The sequence below is a fragment of the Xenopus tropicalis genome, chromosome 1, assembly GCF_000004195.4.
Source record: "Xenopus tropicalis strain Nigerian chromosome 1, UCB_Xtro_10.0, whole genome shotgun sequence".
Lineage (NCBI taxonomy): Eukaryota > Metazoa > Chordata > Amphibia > Anura > Pipidae > Xenopus > Xenopus tropicalis.
The window spans coordinates 113,072,843-113,096,531 of record NC_030677.2 but is presented as its reverse complement, the minus strand read 5'-3'; the positions used below and the strand labels follow the sequence as shown (position 1 = coordinate 113,096,531).

General features: G+C 39.1%; 1 protein-coding gene across 7 annotated transcripts in view; it reads right to left on the bottom strand.

Moving 5' to 3' along the window:
- The window catches only part of hook3 (hook microtubule-tethering protein 3), a 52,216-nt gene extending 30,463 nt beyond the window's left edge, over window positions 1-21,753 (bottom strand). For 5 of the 7 annotated variants that reach the window (XM_031890248.1, XM_031890245.1, XM_004910905.4 and 2 more), the window contains exons 1-6: window positions 21,106-21,752; window positions 5,993-6,078; window positions 5,355-5,427; window positions 3,567-3,617; window positions 1,337-1,469; window positions 289-356 (exon numbers count right to left, since the gene is read on the bottom strand). In XM_031890248.1, the coding sequence (XP_031746108.1) occupies window positions 289-356; window positions 1,337-1,469; window positions 3,567-3,617; window positions 5,355-5,427; window positions 5,993-6,078; window positions 21,106-21,162 (468 nt within the window). In that variant the 5' untranslated portion in view covers window positions 21,163-21,752. Of the gene's footprint in view, window positions 1-288; window positions 357-1,336; window positions 1,470-3,566; window positions 3,618-5,354; window positions 5,428-5,992; window positions 6,079-21,105 lie in introns of all 7 variants that reach the window. The other 2 variants (XR_004219465.1, XM_031890242.1) reach the window with 1 other exon arrangement.
- Between the last annotated feature and the right edge of the window lie 1,936 nt (window positions 21,754-23,689).

The following is a 23,689-nucleotide window of genomic DNA, read 5'->3' as shown; positions in this document are numbered from 1 at the left end:
GCCTATAACATTGCCATTGGATATAATCACTAATCTTAGACCACAGGCTGGTGCTCCTGTCCACTGAAAAGTACACTGGATTGAGGTACAATTCCTGCCGTGCCACCATCTTTCCCAATGCCCTAGAGATCGTCTTGTGCTGTCCTGATTGTCCATTGCTTGTTATTGCTGTCTAGACAGGACACCCAAGCTCAAGCAAGTGGCATGGCAGTTCAATAAATTTGTCCTAGTAATAAAACTAAAGTAAAATAACTTCTTAAAGCAACCAGTAACAAAGCACATACATACCTCTTGGATGGCTGTCATGACCATATGTTGCACAGACTCTTCCATCATCATGATTGTTTGTATATACTCTGTAAAATAAAACAAAAACAATAGCAGGTTTCTCCACATTTAGAAATACATAAAATACATAAAATACTTAAAGCCCCATAAAAAAAAGGCAAAGGCAGCTTGAATTTGCCTGTGCGCTAAACTGGAAGTACCTAGGTTTTTTCAGCATCTGCAGCTTAAAAATATGCTCACATCATTACTCCCAAGAAGAAAGAGAAACATAAATTTAAGCTGCAGACGCAGCGTAAGGTGGACTTCCGGTTCAGTGCACAGGAATTCAAGCTGCCATCGCCTTTTCACCTTTCTTCTATGGGGCACTATGCAAGTCAAATTCAAGCAAAAGTTTTTAAAAAAAAAAAAAAATCCAAGGGTAAGTAAGCCTTACCTATCATTATAGCTGTTTTTTTTTAAGTATTGAAAAAAATTGGTGTTACTGTTCCTTCAACATTCTGGAATCCACCAGCACGGTCCTTCTCCTCTAACTATTTTGGGGCACACTGCAGCCCCCCCAAGGTGAGGGACTTAATGTTTATTAACAATTATACACTAGACCCGCAGGATATAGCACACTGCACATACGCTATTTTCTGAAACTGGGAGATAGGACATATTAGTGTCCCAGAAAGTAATTTCTGCTTGAACAGGGGGTAGAATGGAGACTAGATTGACCCATTTCTATAAGCATAAACAGCCTTTGGGGGTTTTACCTGTGAAGTCACATAGGGCACCATAAGGAAGCAGACTGGTATTCACTGAACTGTGAGCTATTGTAGGTAACTTTCAAGACAGTAATGGTAAATGTACTGTGTGATTTACCCCCCCCCCCCCCCCAAAAAAAAAGCAACAATACTTTTCATGCAACAGAATGAAGTGGCAGCATTTGTAACTGTAATTCTAACTTAAACAGGGGCTATAACTTCAGAGGCATTTGACATATGTTTAGCTGTGTATAACATCTTATTACACAAAACAAGCAACAGAAAACTTTAGTCAAGATCACCTTGTTTTTGTTCGCATTTGACAGCACATCCCAAAATAAGCTGGAGCATTCGTCCCAGTTCTGATGCATCTGAATGTTCTCCAACCAAATTAACATCTGGAAGTGTAAAATCATTTATCTGATGTCCCAAAATCTGAAAACAGCGCATATCAATCAGTATCATCAATTAGTATTATGTTCTGAAATATGACCTCTTAACTATATATATATATATATATATGTGCTTTACAATTAATACAACACAGTCAATGAAAATCCCTGACATCATTTACTCCAGAATTGTCAATCTGGAGAACCATTGTATATTTATGGGGGTATATTTATGGCCCTCTACCGGTCTATAGGATTTGCAGACTGCTGTGAATTACATTATTATTTTGATATATTCTGGCCCAAGGACATGTTCTATGTCAGAAACCTGGCTCACTACTTGAAAAGTATTGGACAGCACTATTCTACTCCATACAAACAAGGCTCCAAACTGAACCAGTACAGTTATGTATTGCGATCTGTCCAAATAGAAAACATGATCTTATGCCTTGTATGCATGGTACATTTGTTAAAAGGAGCTGCCTCTAATCTTCACTTCCTGCGAAATCTGAACATTTGAGCCATCTGCCCCAATAATTGTAAACATTGCATTTGGTCATCCCTGTATATGGCCAATAGGATCACCATTAAAATAGTAGTGTCTACAACATAACACAAGTTCCCTTTAAGCAGAACTACCTTTTAAAAGCTCTACATCCTCAAATATGACTTTTGCTTTTAATACCAAGGAAAGCACACTCTATAGATTTATGCTTTTCTGTACAGGCTATGAGCAATTTTGACAACCTGCAATTTAACATCAGGAATAAAGCCTCAATGAAGCAATGATGCCTCAACCCCCCTTTATTGCATCCCCGGTCAATAGTCAATAGTTATATGGTCGTGCCATATAAAAGTTAGCCTCCTAAACAGCTTTGCTTGTCTTCTTGAGCTTTTCAGGCATATAGGTATATTCTACTCTATACCAAGAACTTGGCAAAGACACAGCATACTCACTTGGTGGTATAAAATGCTAAGAATACACTGAGTCCCTGCCCCTTTTGTGCTGAATATCTTTTTTCTACTGGCATAGGGTTGCTATCCATAAGAACAGCACAGCAGACATATTTTACAATATAATAATTTAAGCATGCATACTTAACTCAAAACTAGTTACAAATACAAAAAGAAATGAAGAAATAAGAAGTTAGAATAGGTTTTAATGCCATGTTTTCAAAATGCTCTTAATGCTTTGTCAATATTTTCTTTAAATGGAAAATACACCTCATTTAGAAGTAGTGTCCAATTACTTACAACTACATTACAACTATATTTGATATTTATAAGAGAAGGGTGTTAATATTATATTCTCCTTTAAGTATTTTCCCTTTGATTTTGACCTGGCTATTCTGCAGCACCTCAATGATTACTAGGGATGCAGTCTATGGAGCATGAAATGGCAGAGGCAGAAAGGGTAACAGATGTTATTACTTTGTATAAAAACAAATAATCAAACTCGTGTTTAATGGGGTTGTTCATCTTTACAATAACTTTTAATATGATGTAGAGAATGCTATTCAGATCCAATTTGAAATTGGTCTTCGTTTCTTTTATTATTTGCAGTTTTAAAATGATTTTGCTTTTTTGTTCAGCAGTTCTCCAGTTTGGAATTTCAGCAGCTATCTAGTTGCTAGGGTCCGATTTAACCTAGCAACCAGGCAGTAATTTGAACGAGAGACAGGAATATGAATAGTGGAGGGCCTAAATAAAAAGATAAGTAATAAAAAGGAACTTTAGCAATAAAATTGTAGCCTCAAAGAGCAATAGTTTTTTGGCTTCTGGGGTCAGTGACCTCCATTTGAAAGCTAGAAAGCATCAGAAGAAGGCGGCAAATAATTAAAAAAAAACTATACAAAATAAGAAAAAATGAAGACCAACTGAAAAGTTGCTAAGAATATGTCATTCTGTATCATACTAAAAGTTAACTCGAAGGTGAACCACCCCTTTTAAGTGGTCCTTTGCTGTTCAGTAGGTCTGTAAGCTATGGGAAAGCATTTTAATTTGTTGTGTGTATGCAGCCTTAGTTAGACTAAAACAAACTCAAAATTGAAACAAGGTATCATTTAGCTTTACAATGAAGTTAGAACAAATAGTGATTAGAACAAATATATTAGAGAAGGATTATTAAAATTTTATTTACCTCATGGTTATAGTCCAGGATACCTTTTAAAATTTTCTTCAAATTGCTTATCTAAAGAAGGGAAAATAAATGGCATGTAAATAGTTTTAGAAGCTGCCTTTCATTGTACCAATTAGTAGATTAAACTTAAAGCTCAGTTGTATATATCTGCGCTATATAAACAATAATAACTTGGAAACTGCAGGAATTTGCAAGGGATTTTCACTGTATAGCCCCTGGATACTCATAATGGCTATGTCAGTGGCATAACTAGATTTTACTTGGCCCCACAGAAAATTCAATTCAGGGCCCCCAAAACATTACAAGACATTAGCAAATTGACCTGTTCTACCAAGATATTTTGAAACTGCTCATTTATTTAGGGCCATTCTGGGCCCACTTCACGGCCCCCTGCAACCGCAGGGTCTGCTTATAGTTATGCCCCTGTCACAGTGGCAGAAGCTGAAACACAAGTATATGCTGGCCTGTGAGCTTTAGGCAAAAAGCTCTGTAGAAACAGCCTGTATAAGGAACAGCCTTGGGCTAACATGAAGTGCTGGCTCATGCAGGGACAGTGAAACTTGCCGGTTTTAAATCAATATAAATTTACAGAAAACAGAGCAGTTATGATTTTTGTTTTACAATAGTCTCACATGCTCATCACAGCAAACACCCAGGCCTCACCTCCCTGAAACACAACCCTTCAAATTATTTCTGTTATTAACATTTTTAAATGGCTGTCACTTAAAAATTTGGAATGACAACAATAGGAATATCATGTTCAGGCACTTGAAAAAGACTAAGCGGTAGTGTGAACTAAGCAGTAGCTCTTGCCACATATAGGTAGCTATAAATCTTTTATCAGCTTTTCTCACAGTAACACAAGTCTAGATAGTGCCACATAGCCAATGCATATCTACTGGTCTCCAGCTCAAAGGATAATGTGAGCCCATACTGACAGCAGCAGAAGTTTTTTTGTTTTGTTTTTTTGCATCAGCTCAGTTGCCAGATTTGTAAATGGTAGCAATATTTCAAATATTTAAATACATTTTTGACATGAGCTCATTTAGTTGGGCTTTTGTAAAAAAGGTGCATAAACAAACAATCTAAACTTAATTTTTTTTTTTTTTACACAGACATACCTGATTTGACAAACTAAAATGAAGAGTGATCCTACTCTTCTCTCACTTTGTTCCAATGTGAAAGTATGGGAGGGTTGCATTAAACTGCCCATACATTATAAGATCTGCTTGTGTGGCTAGGCCGCCAAACAATCAGATCTTTCTATGCAGGCCTTTGAATCAAGGGCCATATCAACATGCAGATGCAGTCCTTGATCTGACAGGAAAATCAGAAAAACCCAGAACATCTGGGTGATTTTCAGCCAGACATCAGTCAGGCAGGCCCGTTGGAGGGCCCCATACATGTGCTGATTAGCTGCTGACTTCTGCTGCTGAATCAGCAGCTTAAATCTGCCTATGTTTGGCAACCTATAACACTGTTAGGAAATCAGGTATATCTGAACTAGCAGAAATAAATATACTTTTATACTTTATAAATTATACTTAATTATTATAAAATTATATAATTATAAAGATAGTATACATTTATAAAGTATATCTTTTTTTTTTTTTTTTAAAAAAGCACAGATAGTGTATTTATGCAACTTTTCCACACCAGACCAACTGAACAGGCTCCCCTTACAATGGATTCATTAATGTTTTATGAATTTTCCATATTACAGCTGTGCTGTTGGCTTCGAAGACAGAATCAAAACCATAATAAGCAAGTACACAGGGAAAAAAGTACCTTTAGTCTCCAGTTGTCTCCAACATCAGTTTTTATTCTGTTTAACCAGTTTTCATCAAAATATACTGGGTCACTGTAAGGGAAAACAGTGCAATGATTATGTCAGCATAAACAGCAACAATTTTTTATGGAGTTAGCAAAGACAATTAAAAATGTAATTATAAATAAATCAAGTTTTTTTTCAAAAAACAAATAAAATATCCAGTGTCTTGTGGGTATGGGACCTACTATCCAAAAAGCTTGGGACTTGGGGTTTTCCAAATAAGTGATCTTTCCATAATTTGGATCTCTATACCTCTCTTTAAGTCTACTTATAAATAATTTAAATTATAAATAATTTAAATTTATATATTATATATATATATATATATATATATATATATATATATATATATATTATATACACACACATACACACACACTAATTATACAGATAGGTACAGATAGATACTACATTTTGGTATAGATAATTACAATGCCAGATGACCTGAGCAATAATCTATGCACAACCAATTTCCTCCAGCCAATTAATAGAAGTTGTAATTTGAAAAGAGCTGGGGTGCCACTAGTCTTCTGTCAGTAATAAAGATAACTTTACCCAAAGCACAGCTGCGCTGTAAGATATTTTGTTAACTTACATTTTCTGGAGGACCATAGCCATGGCCACACCACTAGTCAGATCGTCAACTGTTTTGCATGGCGCATCTACATGGAATGTCTGGATCTAAATAAAACAATACAATTAGGTTAGAAAAGAAAAAAAAAACAATTTTTCAGGTCTGTTTAATTAAACGTCATCTTTATAATTCCTGATTTCGTCTATGTTTCTAGCAGGTTTAGGATTAAATTGATGAGCTAAAAACATATTTTTTTATTCAAGGCAGGCTTTATGGAAAAGATACAAGAAGCAGAAGAACCATGGTTGAGCAGTCCAGGGGCATTACTATGGGTGTTGGCAGCTAAACAGGGGTTTGCACAACCTATTTATACCATGTCGTATGTAGCGCTTTGTGGCCTACAGGAAACTGGAAGTATTGGGATTGCCTAATGTAAAGCACTTTTTCCACACTGTCCTAAAATTGAGGCAGAATCCCAGTGTATGGTGTTTTAAAAGGCATTTTGGAAAGCAGAAAGGAATGTTGTACTAATGGGTTATTTCACCTTTATATTAACCTTTAGTAGGTTTTAGGCTGAATATATTTGAAGAAGGTATACACTTAGGGGCAGATTTACTAAGACATGAACGCTCAGAGCGTTCATTCGAAAGCTCAGAGCGTTCATTCGAAAGCTCAGAGCGTTCATTCGAAAGCTCAGAGCGTTCATTCGAAAGCTCAGAGCGTTCATTCGAAAGCTCAGAGCGTATTTTCGCCTAATTTTTTGTCGCTTGCGCGACTTTTTCGGCGCCCATGTGACTTTCATATGCTTGCGCGAAAAAATCTGAGAGGTTTTGCCACTGTTTACAATCGCTCGGTACAAAAATTTTGTGACTTTCGGATCTCCAATATGATATTATCGTGACTAAAACGATTTTTTCGTAAGCAATTTCGTGATATTTGCGATCTTCAGAAATTTTCGTATCCAATCTGAATTTATCCCATTCGGGATTCGAATTCGTGATTTCATTAATCTGCCCCTTAGCCTTTATTACTTTGGTATGTATTTTGAATGATCAGCCTTCCTATTTTCAGCCTGCAACCAAAAATGCTATTTGGTTGTTACTGACCCCAGCCACCAAAAATCAGATTGACTGTGAGGATTTAGTTTTATTGTAAATCTCTTCCTTAATTCCTTATCTCTTGTACCATACTCTCAATTATTTATCTTATGTTCCAAACTGCTGCCTGGTGTAGTTAACTCCAGAAACCAGACAGGAGTTTAAAGTTTAGATCTGAGAGCTGCAGAAAGAGCCGTAGAAAGGAAAGATTATTAGCAAATTTCTTTAGGATTACATTAAAACATACATTTTTAAGAACAGTGATAACGCAATTAGTGGTGGTATCTGCTTGCCCTCATTGTCTAATACCTGTGAGATATGCAGAAGCCCAAAACATTGCCAATAAGAAATATGGATTGCAACCACACGCAGAGATTGGTTTATAGGAGAATGAAAGTTTAAATCACTTGGGGGTGGTAAAATGCTAAGGTGATTAAGATCGCTTACCTGATACCCTGGGACAGTGCTCCTGTTCAATAAAAACGGCACTGGTCCAGGGTATTTCTGCAGAAGATCCTTGTAGCCATCTTCTTCAGAGTATTCTGTTCATTACGGTTCAGGCAGGCGCATGCACAGTAGAGTGAAAGCTGAACTTAGAAAGGAAAACCCAGCTCTTTCACTTTAGTGTGCATGCCCATGCCTGCGCCCCCGTGGGAAAATAAAAAGAAAAGAAAGAGAGTGCCAAAGAACTTATTACTGCAGTAATAAACTGAGCCGGTGGACCAGCCCAGGTAACATTTGGCACCCCCCAGTAATTTAGACTTTCCTTCTCCTTTAATGATAAAATAAACATGTCGTGAGAAAAAAATTAAGGCACAGACTTTGATGATAAAGCCTGTAAACTGGGGCATCTACAGTATTAATCCCAAAAGTGAAATCAAATGTTGTATTATTCAACAACGTAATCCATAGCACAGATAACTGGCAGGCTTGTGTAAAAATCCTCTGTTCTTGCATCAGGAACTTTTTTTTCTACTATGACTGCTTCCAGTCTTTGCAGCAGATAGAAACTCCTTATTGCTACGGTGATAGGGCATCCCAGAAATCAGTGTTATGTGCGTGCTTTGTGTATCACTGGGGAGTTAGGTAGAAAACAGATTACGTGTTCAGTCCTATAAACATGCTTTGTCTATGAAAATAGCTTAACCTTTTGTTGGGTTTAACATGCAGCAGCTCTCCCTTAATTTTAAGGTTTGATGTGGTCAGGAAAGGCAAAATGTTTATCAGAGCAGTGAGAGGGCCTCAGTCTTGGGAACCTCTATCCTTTATGGCCATACACGGTAAGATCTGCTTGTTTGGCGATGTTGCCAAACAAGCATATCTTCTCATGAAATGCCCAACTTAAGCTGGCCATACACGTGGCGATCTCACGATGTTTCGTACGACCGTCGGTCGCACGAAACATCGTCAGATCCGCCACACACCATTCAGGGCTGAATCGGCAGGTAAGGAGGTAGAAACAATAGGATTTCTACCTCCTTCTGCCGATTCAGCTCTGAAGGGAGAATTTTGGTCAGGCGCCTTCTATGGCGCCCGATCAAAATTTTCTAACTTGGCCGATCGGCGAGCCGACCGATTTCAGCAGCTTCCTGCGATATCGGTCGGCTCGCTGACATGCCATACACGCACCGATTATCGTACGAAACGAGGTTTCGTACGATAATATCGGTGCGTGTATGGCCACCTTAAGGTGGGTGAAATTGGGCCAATTCGATTGCTTGGTCCCAGTGAAAAGGCATACACAACACTTTATTCGCGCAAAGTTTTCTCCTGCAGGCAACTTTGTGCGACTTCAAAAAAACAAAGCGTTGCATAGGCCTTTCCACCGAAAATTCGTTTTTTGCCAGTGGAAAGGCTTTTTTCAGGTAGATTAGTCGCCTGTGGTAGCAGAGATTTATCGCTGCCGTCTAATCCCCCCCCCCCCATGGGGCTTTAGCCTAAAGCACACATGCGGTCAAACAGCACAGACTCCTCAGGCTGAATAATCACATGACTGCAGCCCATTAACGTTGTGGTTGGAAAATGAATACAAAACTCCAGATGTTGTCATGTTTAACCAGATAAAGCAGATAAGTAGCATCGGGTGGAAAATCAGCTTAAACATTTAGCAAACACTTTCAAAACAGCAAGAAATCTCAACAGACCTTATGCTATGGCCAATGCAAATCCAGGAACCAGAGAGTTTACTGAAAAATAGTTTTCAATATAAGTAAGCAGTAAGCATTCCTCACAGAAGTGTGGGTCATAATTGAAAGCTCCAAGCACATTAAGTTACCCTTGCAATGTGGGCTTACAAACTTGTATAAGTGCTAGTAGTAGCAGCTGTGTGGGTTATATCTGACCCCATTAGGATAAACCAGAAAGGCCAAGAAAGCAGCAGCCCATAGGAAACTTTAAACAAGCTGACAAGCATGAAACAAGAATGCTCATATTAGGAATATGGTGATTTAGACTGGTCCTGTAGTAGCTAGAGCACAAGCATTATGTCAATGGAGTTATTTTCCCCCAAACAATGCTAAAGCAGGATTGCAATCATGCTGCACTGTACAAATGACCTGCTTAGCAGACCTGGAGCGGATACACAGTCACTTCCTCCCACTGTGCTACAAACAGCTGGTTATTTAGGATAAGCACTTTCTGTTCACTTGTCTCACATCCTTCTTACACAAAATAAGTATTTTAAAGGGACATGGTAATTAAAATTAAACATTTTCAGGAGCAACACCTACTGCTCTGGTGAATAGACAAAGTTGCAGTAAAGACAAGTCACTTAAACCTTGTTTATTCACCTTCATGTTAACTTTTAGAAAGTGATAGAATGGTCTATTCTTAACAAGTTTTTAATTGGTCTTCATTTTTTATTTGTTTTAGTTTCTAGGTTATTTGCCTTCTTCTTCTGGCTCAAAACCCCCAAATAATAAAAAAAAAAATGAAAACCAACTGCAAATTGTCTCAGAATATCAGTCTCTACATCATACTAAAAGTTAATTTAAAGGTAAACGACCCCTTTAAAAACCTGAATCACACTACTGCCCTCATTTATGAAGCACAGGGTACAGTACAAATCACACACTAAAAAAAAAAAAATTCCCTTAGACATTGCCTAGTTTGTTCGTCATCCAGACACACACAAGCAAGGAACCCTTGGTTAAATCTTTTTAAAGGGCAAGGAAATCCCTCTTTATTGGGGGATGTCAGAATTATACATGCCCCCTAGTGAAAACTAAGAACAATAAAGTAACATTTTTTTCCCAAGTGCAAGCGGCAATTGGCAGTAGAGACACTGGAAAAAAGGCAAGCAAAACATTTTGGCACTGACCAGTGAAAAAGGGTTTAGATGTACAGAGCTACCCGAATAGCACGTTTTAATGTAGCACCCTAGGTGCACAGTGCAGCCACCACAAGAAATTTCATGCGTGATTTCATGGCACTTTTGGTGTAACATAATATACATGAATGAAGTAGAACTCAGAAACAACATGTAGGGATCCATAGGGTTAACTAGTCCCTATGGCTTTAAACCCTGCAGCTTCCTGGTTTTGTGCTGTTACTGGGCAAAGACCCCTGTATCAGTTTTGAGTTCAGATGTGTGATTATTGGTTCACAGGGAGACCACTCCCTTGGCACTCTGATATAGTGTTTAGCAGGGGGGTGGGTCTGCCTCTTTGGCTGCCTGTGTTCACAGGGGAAGGAGCACTGTGCTGGAGGCAAGGAACTAGGCCCCAGTAAAAGCCATGTGCCCCAGAGTGTTATCATCCACTCTGGTGAAGTCGGGGACAGGGACCCCGTGAATGAGGACCAGTTAGATAGCAAGTTTTGTGGAGCACTTTCTAGGAAAGTGAGATAGTGAGGGAAGAGAGCACGAGCAGTTTGGCTCAGAGGAAAGTAGCTGTGGGAGTACCCTTCCAGACAGGCATTGTTGCCTTAGTGTAGGGCCACGGTTTAGACCTAGGAGGCAGGTAGATTGAACCCTGATCCAAAGTTGCCGTGGGGCCTGAGGAGTGTGGTATCCAGCTGACTGTTCCACAGAGTGAGCAACTGAACCGGTGGCACTGATCCTGCCTGGCTCAAGGGGAGTTGGGAGGAGCGGGTGTGCACCCTCTCTGTGCTGTCCTCACAGAAAGCTATGCTAACTGATGTGTGTGAGTATATTGCAAAACCCTGCAAGTTGCTTGTTGCTGAAAATAAACCAGTTCTACTGTTAAACTGCAAGAACCTTCTGGCGCCCATTTGTTATTCTGCACTGCACACAGCTACAGTGGGTTGTAGTTGCACTACACCATAGCTCCGTTTGGTTACTTCCACATAGCGAAGGCCCATCCTGAAGGATTGAGTCACGTGTACCCCATGCTCAAGGCCTATCTAGCCGTGCTGTTGGCTTGTTACAGCCAAGAAAGGGTTACAAACACTATTCTTGATCTAGTCTAGATCTAACCAGGACTTGACAATTTCAGAGATGCTGCTTTCAAACTAAATGGAAGTAACAAAAAGTAAAAGCCTTGTATTTGCATAGATTGACCAATGGGGAATAATAAAAATACCTACAGAAACATTTGGCAGAATCACAACACAAAGCTAATAAGTACTTTAAATTCTCATTACGTCGCAGCTCTGAAACCAGAGTAAAAGCTGTTGCAGTAAGCTCAGTATATAAAATATGGTATATACCATAATGGTATTATACCCACATTTGTTTTAAAGGTTTACTTCTTCTTTAAGGACCTTAACCCAAGTTTGTGGGATAGAACAAGTATTATTTTTCCCATATAAAGGTCAGTCACCAGCTTCTTTGCAGGAATAGTAAACAAGCATGAAAGGGTTTGGTTTCCTGTGGCTGACTAGAATCTGTTATATGGCAACAATGGCTAAGTTAATATGTTCATCTTTTTTCACAGAAAGGACAAAACCAAAAATAATTCAGTTTTGCATAACATTTGTGAAACTATAAAACAAAGATTGTCCTCTTAGATAACTTTCTCTAACAGAGTTCCTCTAGATTTCTTCAGTACTTTACTAAATATTTTGCTTTTAATAAAGTAACAGCAAATATATAAAAGGGCCTCATGATGCTCAAATAAACTTAAAAAAAAAAAAAAAAAAAGTCACAGAAAAAAAACTTGCAGTAACAGAGATTCAGCTCCTGGAGGGACCACTTTCCACAGAAGACAACAAACTAGCTATTTATGATACATGGGTTTTTTTTAAACTTTTTGCCAACTTTCTTATACTGCATAGGAATGATGGTGCCAATAAAGGCTGCACTGTAGACACTGGACAGAAAGATAAAATCCATACTTATAAAATGAATATTTATATTTTTTGGTGGGCCCTTTTGAAAGGATACAGTTATGTGTCTAGTGAGAAAATTTGCTTGAGGCTACACGGTTACTTGGTTCAATAGAAAGCCCTAACATATTAGCATATTGCAGTATTCACATTCCATTCTACTATAAAAACTCACTAGGAATAGTCGGGCACCATTGCTCTATATAGGGATATAACTTTTCCTCTATATGCCCAGCATCACTTCAGTGTCTCACTAGAAATTACTGATCTCAAGGACAAGAAGCATAGGTCAGTTTTATCAGTCATGTGTTCATGCTCCTGGGCCAACACAATGGTTCCGTGTGGTAGCAAAGATGGAGGATGATGCCAGCGAAGGGGCTGATTCTCGAACTGCGTTTTACAGTTACAGCACAGCAGAAAAAAACTCATGGGAAAAATAAAAAAAACATATGTACCTTTGAAGAGGCCAACAAAACATTTTAAAAACCTCTGATGATCTGAGGTCTATCCCAACTCTAGCCTTCTGGAGTAACCTCAAGCTACTCCATGTTTGGACTGCAAGGTAGCTAATTACATTATCAGTGTACACATATACTCTTTGCATAAGGGCTCTGGCACACGGGGAGATTAGTCGCCCGCGACAAATCTCCCTTGTCACGGGCGACTAATCTCCCCGAACTACCATCCCACCGGCGAAAATGTAAGTCACCGGTGGGATGGCACACGCTGCGCAGGCGATTTCGGCAAATTGCAGAGGCAACTTCGGCGATTTGCCAAAATCGCCTGCGCAGCGTGTGCCATCCCACCGGCGACATACATTTTCGCCGGTGGGATGGTAGTTCGGTGAGATTAGTCGCGGGCAACTAGTCTCCCCATGTGCCAGAGCCCTAATGGACTCCAGCTAACAAATAGAAGATAAAGTGAGTGGACTATATAGGTAATCCAATTATCTGCCTCACAAGGGCCAAACACCTCAAAAACAGCATTGAGCAACATTTTTTGGCAGGTTTCACAAAAAAGGCTTTCTTGCATATTTACATCACTTATTAAATTTTTCAGCAATGCTAAACGGGACAGATCCACCCATCACTAGTCAAAAACAATGCAAAGGCATCAATCACGAAATCAAGAAATGATAAAAACCATGGATTTTCTGTATTGTGTGACTCTTTATATAGGAGTAAAAACAGTAATACTTTCAGGTCTGATTGGTACTGCATTCAAAAGTTATCACCTTACAAAGCTAATCTACAATTGACCTTGAACAGTTGGCCTCTGGAGGCCAAGGTTTTCATTGAAGTCTATGCATAGACTTAGTTGGTTGCTCCAACTATGGCAGCTCCAAAATCAAAAGAAAAAAACGCCTTAAAAGGGAATGTCGCACCATTGTTGTAGGAATTTGCTACGTGTATGATGCATTTTGGGGACAAATTTGCTTGGTGTGCCTGCACCCTGGAACAAACACATGAGAGGGTTGACGTGAGAGTGCATTTGTCTGCAGGCAGATCATTAGCCCTGTGCGGCCATAGCCTTAGAATTCATTTAATCAAATAGATCACAACTTGTCACACAGTAATGGACATGTATATTTGACAATGTCTTTACAACACTAAGCACAAAAACTATAAATACAATCAGCCATAATCATGCACCTAGTACCATCCAGAGGTAGGCCAGGAAGAGCTGCCCCCCTTGCTTACTTTCATAGTGCTGGAGTCGGTCGAGGGGGAGCACATGTGCAGAGAGCTTGGTTGTACTTTTTGCACTAAAAGAGCTAAAATTTCAATTTAAACATAGGAGTTTTGATTTTTAAAGTTACCAGCAGCAGATTTTGCCTGGGAAAAACATACAGATTAGATACAAATAATAACTGGGGAGAGTATCTCAATTTGCCTTATGACAGCAGCACCCCTGAATACAATTAAATACCCCAAAACAAACTAGATCACTACATTTTTAGAATATCTATATACAACTTCCAAAAGGACATTCCTCCATTAGCATGTAGGCATAAGTTCTGCTTTATTTACTCAGAAGAATGTTGCCATATACATCAACTTTTAAACCTCCAGAGAAAGTACATCATCTAAGCAAGAATGCCAAGTATGCTTTAGAGCAGACTTAGAAATGCTGAGTATCCCAATACAGACTTGATAGCATCATTCTGATTTTCTTCAGGGAATTATTTAATATAGCCAGAACTATAGTCACTCCCTTGTTATTATGGTCAATAGAAAGTATTATTATTATCTATTAAAGTGAGCTACAAATAATTTTCATCAGCCCCTGCACCACTGAAGCTCACAGTCTAACTCATATTTAAATCACCTTTAATGATCACATTTAAACATAGTAGAGTTATTTTTATTAGGAGTGAGTTAACGAGGAAATCGTAGCACATGGAGGAAACTCACGCAGATACAGGGAGAACATGAAAACTCCTTGCAGATGCCCAAGCTGGAATTAAATTCAGGACCCTAGTGATCCAAGGCATAAGTACTACCCACTGAGCCACCATGCTGCCCCAACCCAATTCATTACTTATATTTTGTTTAATGACCTTTCCTTTGCCTCAAAGGCTTCATACCAGTAGTATAAATATAGGGGGAGTATATCTAGCTACTGCAAATCAATGAAAAGCAGCTAAAAGCAGGAAAAGACATTTGACAGCCATGGTTTACTCTAAGAGGGCCATGTGACACGGCCTTAAAGGGATACCGTTGTCAGAAAATTAAGTGTTTAGTTTTACCTCCTGTATCTGTCTTTGTATTTAATGTATGTTTAATGAACACAGTCTTCTACTGTAGAGCACTGTAGAACATGTTTTGGTACTTTATAAATGCTTGCTAATAATAAAAGTAATCTGAATGGCTCATGATTATTTTTTTATACTACAACATAGAATGCCTGGGGCTGGCTTAACAATGAGAGTGAAACAGATAGGATGTCATATTTGAGGAAACAAACAGATGTATTGTACTCCATTTATATAAATATATAAAATCAGAACTTAATGGGAAAAAAAAAATTAAATACCTTTAGGCTACTGCCACATTCGCAATTTTTGGCCTGCGAATAAATAGCTCTGGGGGCAGACACATAAAGAAGCTTTTAGGAGCAAGGGGGCAGATTCTTGGCATGCGGATAAACACAGTGTGGCAGGTGGCCATACACTAAGATATTTTCCCGATATGCCCACCTATGGGCAGAAGATCTTGGGCTAATTCGATCGTTTTGTTTGGCCAAACGATCCAATTAAAATGGCGGGTATATAGGCAGCTGAAATTGGCCCGTGTATGGCCACCTTTAGGCTTGTGACAGTGTATTGTCTCTACACAGTGTATTGTCTACTGGCATTTTTCAACTGCTGGAGAAGCACCCTATGGCCATGAGCCTTTAAGATGAAATAAAAAAAATAAAGCATAGTATTATAAAAAGGTAGTAACTGTGTGGTGACAATATCCTTTTAATTTGGCCACATACTCTATGGGGCAGATTTAGCAAAATGTGAGTTTAGAGCTTAATATATAAAAACTCACCCACGTTGTATTCATTCCTATGGGATTTTTAGAAGCGTATTTATCAATGGGTAAAAGTGAGGGTTCACCATTTGAGGAATACGCTTCTAAAAATCCCATAGGAATGAATAGAACATGGTGAGTTTTTATATATTAAGCTCTCACATTTTGATAAATCTGCCCCTAAGATCTGTTCATCTGATGTTCTCGCAAAAAATCCTTTTCAGGTCCTATGAGGTTCCCCAGTCCACCCAATTAATATCTGGCCAATCCCACCAGGTATCTCAGAGGAGAGGAACCCCTTTCTTGACCAAATCAGCAAGTAACATCAGCCGGTGTATGGTCAGCTTCAGACACATGTATTGATTTGGCTGGAATGACACTGCAAACTTTTTGTAACCTTTAACTGGTCTACCAGACAACTTATCGCACCTACCATGTTTATGTCCCATGAAAATGTGTGCCCATTTATTTAGCATAAAATCATGATCACAGTATGATGCTCACATACACCTTTGCCCATTGTTTAGTTGGGGTGGGTGGTTCTAAATCTATGTTAATGTTAAGCCACTGGAACAGATTGTTAGGAGTGAAATATTATTGCTGCTTTTTAGAAAAGCCGATATGGCAATTAGTTCAAACAGACAGATATAGCTTCTGCATCTTATTGGGCTCAAATCCATCGGAATTCACCTTCTATTATTCATGTTGTGGCCTGGATGGGACATTGAACATTTTTCTGAACTTTTGAAAAACCAAGAGAATGCATATCAACATATAACCATCATCAGACACAGTATAATTTGTATTTCCTCTAAAAATAAGCTGTCAAATTTTGAACAGAAATAAAAAACACAGTAAGGTCAGCTTACAAGCAACTAAAGCTAAGGTATGATCAAACGACTATGCAGGTGGTAGGCCAAATTTGGGTGGCTGTGCAGACCCATCAGGAAAAGAACCATATCAACAGCAAGAGGTAGCCTGATGGAATCTTCCAAGTTTAAAGGGGCTGCATTCCACTTGTTTGGTAACCACAAGCAGTAGTGTCTAGTTTTGGTTCTTAATTACAAAGTCTCCAAAAACATTTGTCAGCCACTTCTTCTTTTACACATGTGGCTTCTTTTCTGTTACATTGTTTCTTGTGTCAGAACTAAAGGGATACACTGAAAATGCATTCAATTATATTTAATATCATATCATTATTAAATATTGCAGTGGTTTTCAAATTATTTGTGATTAATGTACATAGAAAAGTTGCTGAGGAATACATTTTTATGTATTCCACAAAACAGTTTTTGGTTGGACACCATTTTCATAATTTACACCAAATGTTACACCAAAAGTGAAAGGAATTCTAAGCAACTTTACAATAAACATTAATTAAAATGTTATTTGTAAATGTAATTGCTATCAAAAGCAGTATTTGCCCTATTATTTACATTCTCTGCACTCCTGATTCTGACTCTTGTAAGGGTACAGATTCCAGAGGCTTTATTGGCAATACAGCTACAACTATACACCGGTTACAGCATATCAAAATTAAAATAAAATAAAAAACAATATAAGCATCATTAAACATCTCTAAAATAATATAATGCACACAATACTTTGTTAAAATGTAGTATAAAGTGTCAATATTCCTAATGTTTTAGAGCAAATTATAGCTTTTATTAACACTATATACAATATTACTTATTCAAAGCACCAAAAAGGCAAAAACCTGTAAGCCAATAACCAACCCCAAAGTCATGTCAAACTTCAAGCAACTTTGGAAAATGAAGTTATGCGTATGCCTCACCACCAGCAATTCACATTATTGCCAGTGGAAAGGCATTCTGGGGAGATAAGACGCCTGCAGTAACCAAAATGTAACTGTGGGCAATTATTCTTCCCATGTGCAAGTGTCTTAATGATGTTGCATTAACTAAGCAAAACTGATACCTAATATATTAAGTGTCCCAGAGAACAAAAAGGGATAATCAAATGCTGTATTCAGTTAATAATACATTTTAAATAACTTGAAACCCCTCAATATTTTTGCAATGAATGAATATGGTAACTTTCTTTGAGATTTCTATCATATTTCATTATCCAGGAGGAGGACCATTTATTAATGAAGCCATAATTAGATGTTCTGGTGCAAGGAAACAAAGGATGCAGTAGTGACTACAGTGATGATCCCTTATTTGTCCCAAAAGACACAGGAAACTAAATATCCACAATATAAGAAATATCTGCACATCAGTAAACTGATAATGCCAATTCTGGTGGTATTATTGGTTTACTGATGTTCAGATATTGGGCCTTCTGGTTCAAAGTAACGCATATTGTATTTAAAAGAACAGTAACACAAACAAAAAGAAAGGCTTCTGTGTAAAACTGTATATAATGTATTTTACCTTGCAAAAAACTGTATGTTTGCTTCAGAAGCACTAACACAGTAAAGGCTATGGCCACACAGGGCTGATCCTCGGTCTGCAGTTATCCGCAGGCTGAGAATCAGCCCCTACGCACCAGCCTTTCCATGTGCCTACACCCAGAGCCTCTGCTTCGACACACGTAGTGGATTTCGGCACCAAAATGGATACTCACGGTGCCGAAATCCACTTTGTGTGCCTGCACCCAGGCCAATGCAGTGGCTCAGAGTACGGGCACCAAAAGCTGATTGCAGTATAGGGGCTGATTCTCAGCCTGCGTTTACCCCCACATATTTACACAGCAGATTAAAGATAAACTGTGTAGAATGCAATGGTTTTGGTGGTAAACAGGAAGATTGTTTATTTTTAGGTGTTGGATAAACACATACAAGCATAAAGTGTAAAATAAAAATATATTTTGACCTTATGGCATTACTGTTCCTTTAAAATATATACATCAGGGACTCATCTTTCTTGGGCCTCATGCAATCCTCCAGTTCCCTCGCATTTGTTCTAACAACTGCATATACAGAAAATCAGACAACTTATATGGGAACAGATTCCCATATAGGAACAGATTCCTATTAATAGGAATAGAAACACATTTTCAATAATCATGCCACTGTTCTCCACAAGCTCCAGGGGGTATCTTTGTTTATCTTTGTTGCAGCACGTGCGGTCATATATCAGGTGACAGCAGTCTTAAGATTAATGGTACATTCTGACTGTCGGTGCCCTCTGGCGTACAACAGCAGTGGTTAATATACCCCTGTCCACCTGTCACTGCTCCTCATATTATTGAATGAAAAATGCCCTAATGGATGCACGCAAAAGGGTGACAGGTTTTGGAACTAAAAACAGTGCAGTGACAGGAAAGTGCCATTTATGTCAGTTACTGCACACATAGGTCAACAGCGGGACATATCTGCATTTCCCGACATTGGAGAAAACACAGGTGAAAGGTGTGATAGCCCTTAGGACTGCATACACCAGGAACCAAATATTGGTAAGAACACTTGAGAAATCCGTATTCCTTTAAATATAACTTCTGAGTGTATTTTCACAAGTACCTTTACTTGCACTAATCACACCAGTGTTGCAGCACACTGATTATAATGACCACCACAATGAAGGTAAAACATATTATACACACACACACACACTGATATATATACACAGACAGTGCGTGTATGTGTATAATATGTTTTACTCACACATAGGTGATGTAACAGAAGAGCATTAGGAACAGATGAGGACAGCTGCTGGTTGAGACAAAAGAGACAATAAGTAAGATGAATATGTGGCACTACACACAAAACATCCCACATACATGAACCAGTAAATACAAATTCAGTGACAAAAAGATGTATGTGATCATATATTCCTGCCTGTGACAATAAGCTGCAAATAACCAAGATATAACCACAACAACTGTAAACACCTTAACCTTATTACCCATTGTGTATTAGTAAGTGAAGACAACACAACCTACATCATCGATTGCAGCACTTGACAACTAATACACAAGTCATTTAGGATTGTATTCTTATCTAAATAAGGCAAACAAGTGCCAGACTCTTGGCCTGCAAGTAAAAGATGTGCTCTTTCATTCAAACCAACAAAGCTTATTTCTGTATGCAGTAAAATGTACTGGTGACACCCAGTACTCAGTGTGACTAACCATTGTCAGGATTCCAGAACCAATGACAATGTGTGGTTGATCCCCCCTTACGATATAGTAACAATATCTCAACAGAAACAAAATCAACAGCGGGCATCAGTTGGTTTTCTTTGGTCATTTGTGTTTCAGGGCCTTAGGCTTTTTTTTTTTTACTTATAAATTTGACTTATATGGGCAATCGGCTATGGACATACAACTTGCAGCCCTACAGCTGTTAAACTACAGCTCCCAAAAATAAATTTACACTGATTCAGGGGAACTGTAGGATTAAAAAAAACTGAAAAGCTGTGGCCTTGGCATCAACATTAAGTCATAAACACCTAGGGCCACTTTGATGAATACATGGATATTCTGAAATAAGTCTCAGAATGTAAAATTACACTTTTGTTTTACACAAAAAACCTTACGCCCCTGTAATGATTGTTATTGATACTAAAGGAGTAATATGCTTTTGTTGGCTGAAGATAATTAAAGAATGATAGCAAGCATGTTTCTGACCTGAGACACCATCGTGATGAATGGGATTTCATCTGTGCCACAAATAAAAGTGCAGCATGGACATTGCATCAAGCTCTAATACCTGCCAAAGAATGTGCATCACACTGCATTAATAGATAAAACAAGACCATAGATTGTAAGCTCTGTGGGCAGAAATGCTTCTGCCTGTTTCACTCAGCACATGAAACCTAATCTTAGTTGTATATTTATAGCAATGTTTGTCCTGATACTGCACTGTAAACATGTACAGCACTGCATATACAAGTAGTGCCACATACATACATTCCAATGGGTTGTGCTATGATCCAGCTAGAGGATTAGAGTGTCATGAGGCCAAAAACCTGTATAGAAGGGAAGCAGGTAATCCTCTCATAAATGTACAACATTAATGTCACTGTTGGGGAGAAGAATGATTAGAATCGAGTTTTCCCTAAGTGTTACTACTACTATTTATTGGATAAAAAGAGGAGATTTTGCATCGGTGGTAAAGCTTTCTTTGTGTAACAGTCCGATATGAAGGTTCAGCTGAGAGGACATTTGGGAGTTGTTGCTTTTAGGCTATGATTGTGCCAGGAGCAGCCCAATCCTATCCCTCCAGGCTGCTAATGGGGGGATGGGAAATCCTTTCCACACTTACCCACGTCAACAGACTCTCACACAGATCCACCCGATCCATGCTCTCAGCGTGTAACATCCCCTAAGCTCCCGCTATCCGCTCGCCTCCGCCTGTTCCACAACACTCTGCTGAAGGGTGAATCCTGACTCCCTCCGAAATGAAGCGTTTCTGTAATAGTGCGTACTGTCAGCTGTGTCCGCTGCTCTTTTGGGGGGGTTCGCTGTTGCCCCAGAGGGAGAGAAAAGCTGGTGTGAGACAATGACAGTGCGGCCGTGCAATTAGCAGAAAGCGATGATGACACCCCTCACAAGCAGATAGTATTGATTCCCTTTATTGGCGCTCTCCGCCCTGTTCAGCCGGTTTCACCCCCACCCTGATGGTTCTCTTTCTCCCCCACCCTTTTAATCCTGATGGGTTCGCCGGGGGAGGCTGCCGTGCGGCTAGTTTGGGTTACTTTGGGCCCGACAGCTCCGGCTCTTGTGGGGGGAATGGGTGGTCGGTGTCCGGCGGCGGCCGCTACTGCTCCTCCTCTTCCCCCGATCGCACTGTGCTTGTCTAAGGGTGATACATTGAGCCGCAGCTGCCACCCAACGCTCTGTGCGCAGAATCGCAGCATCCGCCGGATATTTTGCAAAGCGCGACCCCGAGCCTGCCAGACAAGTAGTATGTACTACGGCTAGCGGGTTTATATTCGGGGCAAGCGCAGTCAATTGCACTGATGCAGAACATGTTGCAAAGGGGAAATATCGATCTGTGGCACTTTGGTGCGTTGATTGTTTTCTCTGGGGATTTGCGCCTTATGTAATATTGTGAGTAAATGCAGCGTTTTTTTGTACGTATTGAACGAAAAATATCTGTAACAAAGTCCGTGCAACAAGCACCTAAAAGGATAGTGACTAGTTAGTCACCCAGTCCGCTAGCCGCCTTGGGCTTTAAACTTTATATTGCTGGCCATTGGTTGCCTGCTGCCGGAGATTGCCACAGCTTTTGTATGAAACTGTTAAAGTGGAAACACTGGCATCGATTGCAGGGCATATTGCAGTATTTTCTCCAAGTGTTTAATAGTTCCCGCTACTGTATTTGGCTCATGCAGTTAGGCAGTGACACAAGCGCTTCTCCAGTCCTGTGCCATTTACTAATCTCACGTTAGTTGCGCCTGCATGGGTACTACATATGCTCTGGGTTAGCGCACAAAGGGAATGCTTGATTAATGGCAGGAATTAGTGCTTATTTACTAGTGCAGTGTGCAGTTAAGTAATTACACTAATTTTGATATTGTTATGATTGCTTCGGTGTTTTTGTGCACTGATACACCTGCCACCAACAGTTAGATCCTGGCAATGCCATAAACCTAAAACCCTAAGGTACTTAGGGGAAAAAAGCTAACTACATACAGAGGTGTTTGTTGCAGTTGACAGCTGAACCTGTGCGATTTAGCACATTTGACACACTCCCAAATATTTGACTGCATTGTTGCTCCCTAAAATATAGTCAGAATATGTACAGTCTATTCCTGTTTATACACATATTGGCAATTGTTTACATTATTGACCACACAAAAAACACCTAATACAGTAAAGTGCCAAAATTCTTTTTATAGAAGAACTAACATCTGCTACATGGTTTCAAGATGCCTAACCATAGAACCGAAAGGAATTCAAATACAGTAGAGGCTGATTTTACATTTTTCAGGGGGCAGTGTAAATTTTTGAAAAAAAAAACTTTCCTTGTCTGCATGGGATGGCAAATACAAAGCAACTAAGAACTTTATAGGAAACTTTGAGAATTCTCTTGTACATGGAGTGAAAAATGTCTGCTCAAATGTGGATGTTCCTTTATTCTGAATGGATTTTGACACCTTTAAGTTGAAAAAAGCACTCCGGTTACCAAGTAATCTCAACATATTTCCAAAATTGCTGTGTAGTGCCACATTATGTGCCTGTACTGCTAGTTCAGGTATGTGGACTCAAGTGTAAAGTTTGCTTACTTACAGATGGGAGAGTCGAGTCAGGCAGGAATTATTGCATCCTGGTTTCATAGTTGCTCTTAAGACCTCTCCTTGCTCAAATTCCCACCTTGCACTGCTACTAATACATGCAAACAATGCCTGTGTAAACAGAACTAGTGAAAGGTATGCTGAAAGCATTATACTCAGTGAGAGAAAATTCTTGTTATTTTCCAGAGGAAGGTTGGCTACTGCTTTGCCCTCCTTAATAGCACACAAATTGCTTCTGTAACAAGATCCAGAACAGATGTGCATTCCAGACACAGAAATCAATTCTTAACCTGATCAGGATGTCCCATGAATAGCCTGCAAATTTCAGTAAATGTTATAATTATTAAGTGGCCATAGTAAACGTGCTCTGCATGACTGAACCTGGATACAAACGGCAATATTAATCGTATTAATTCAACAATATCAAACAATAAGTTGTATAACTTCAGCAATTTTCTCAAGACAAAAGTAGTAATTGAGCTTTGGGTCAAGACAGTGGCGAGGTACTTAGGCTCCTGGTGAGGATCATACTACACTGGTTCAAGCAGTCCCTCAACTTCAAGTAATTCTGTGTTATAAAGGGTAACATTGCACACATTAACAGGAATT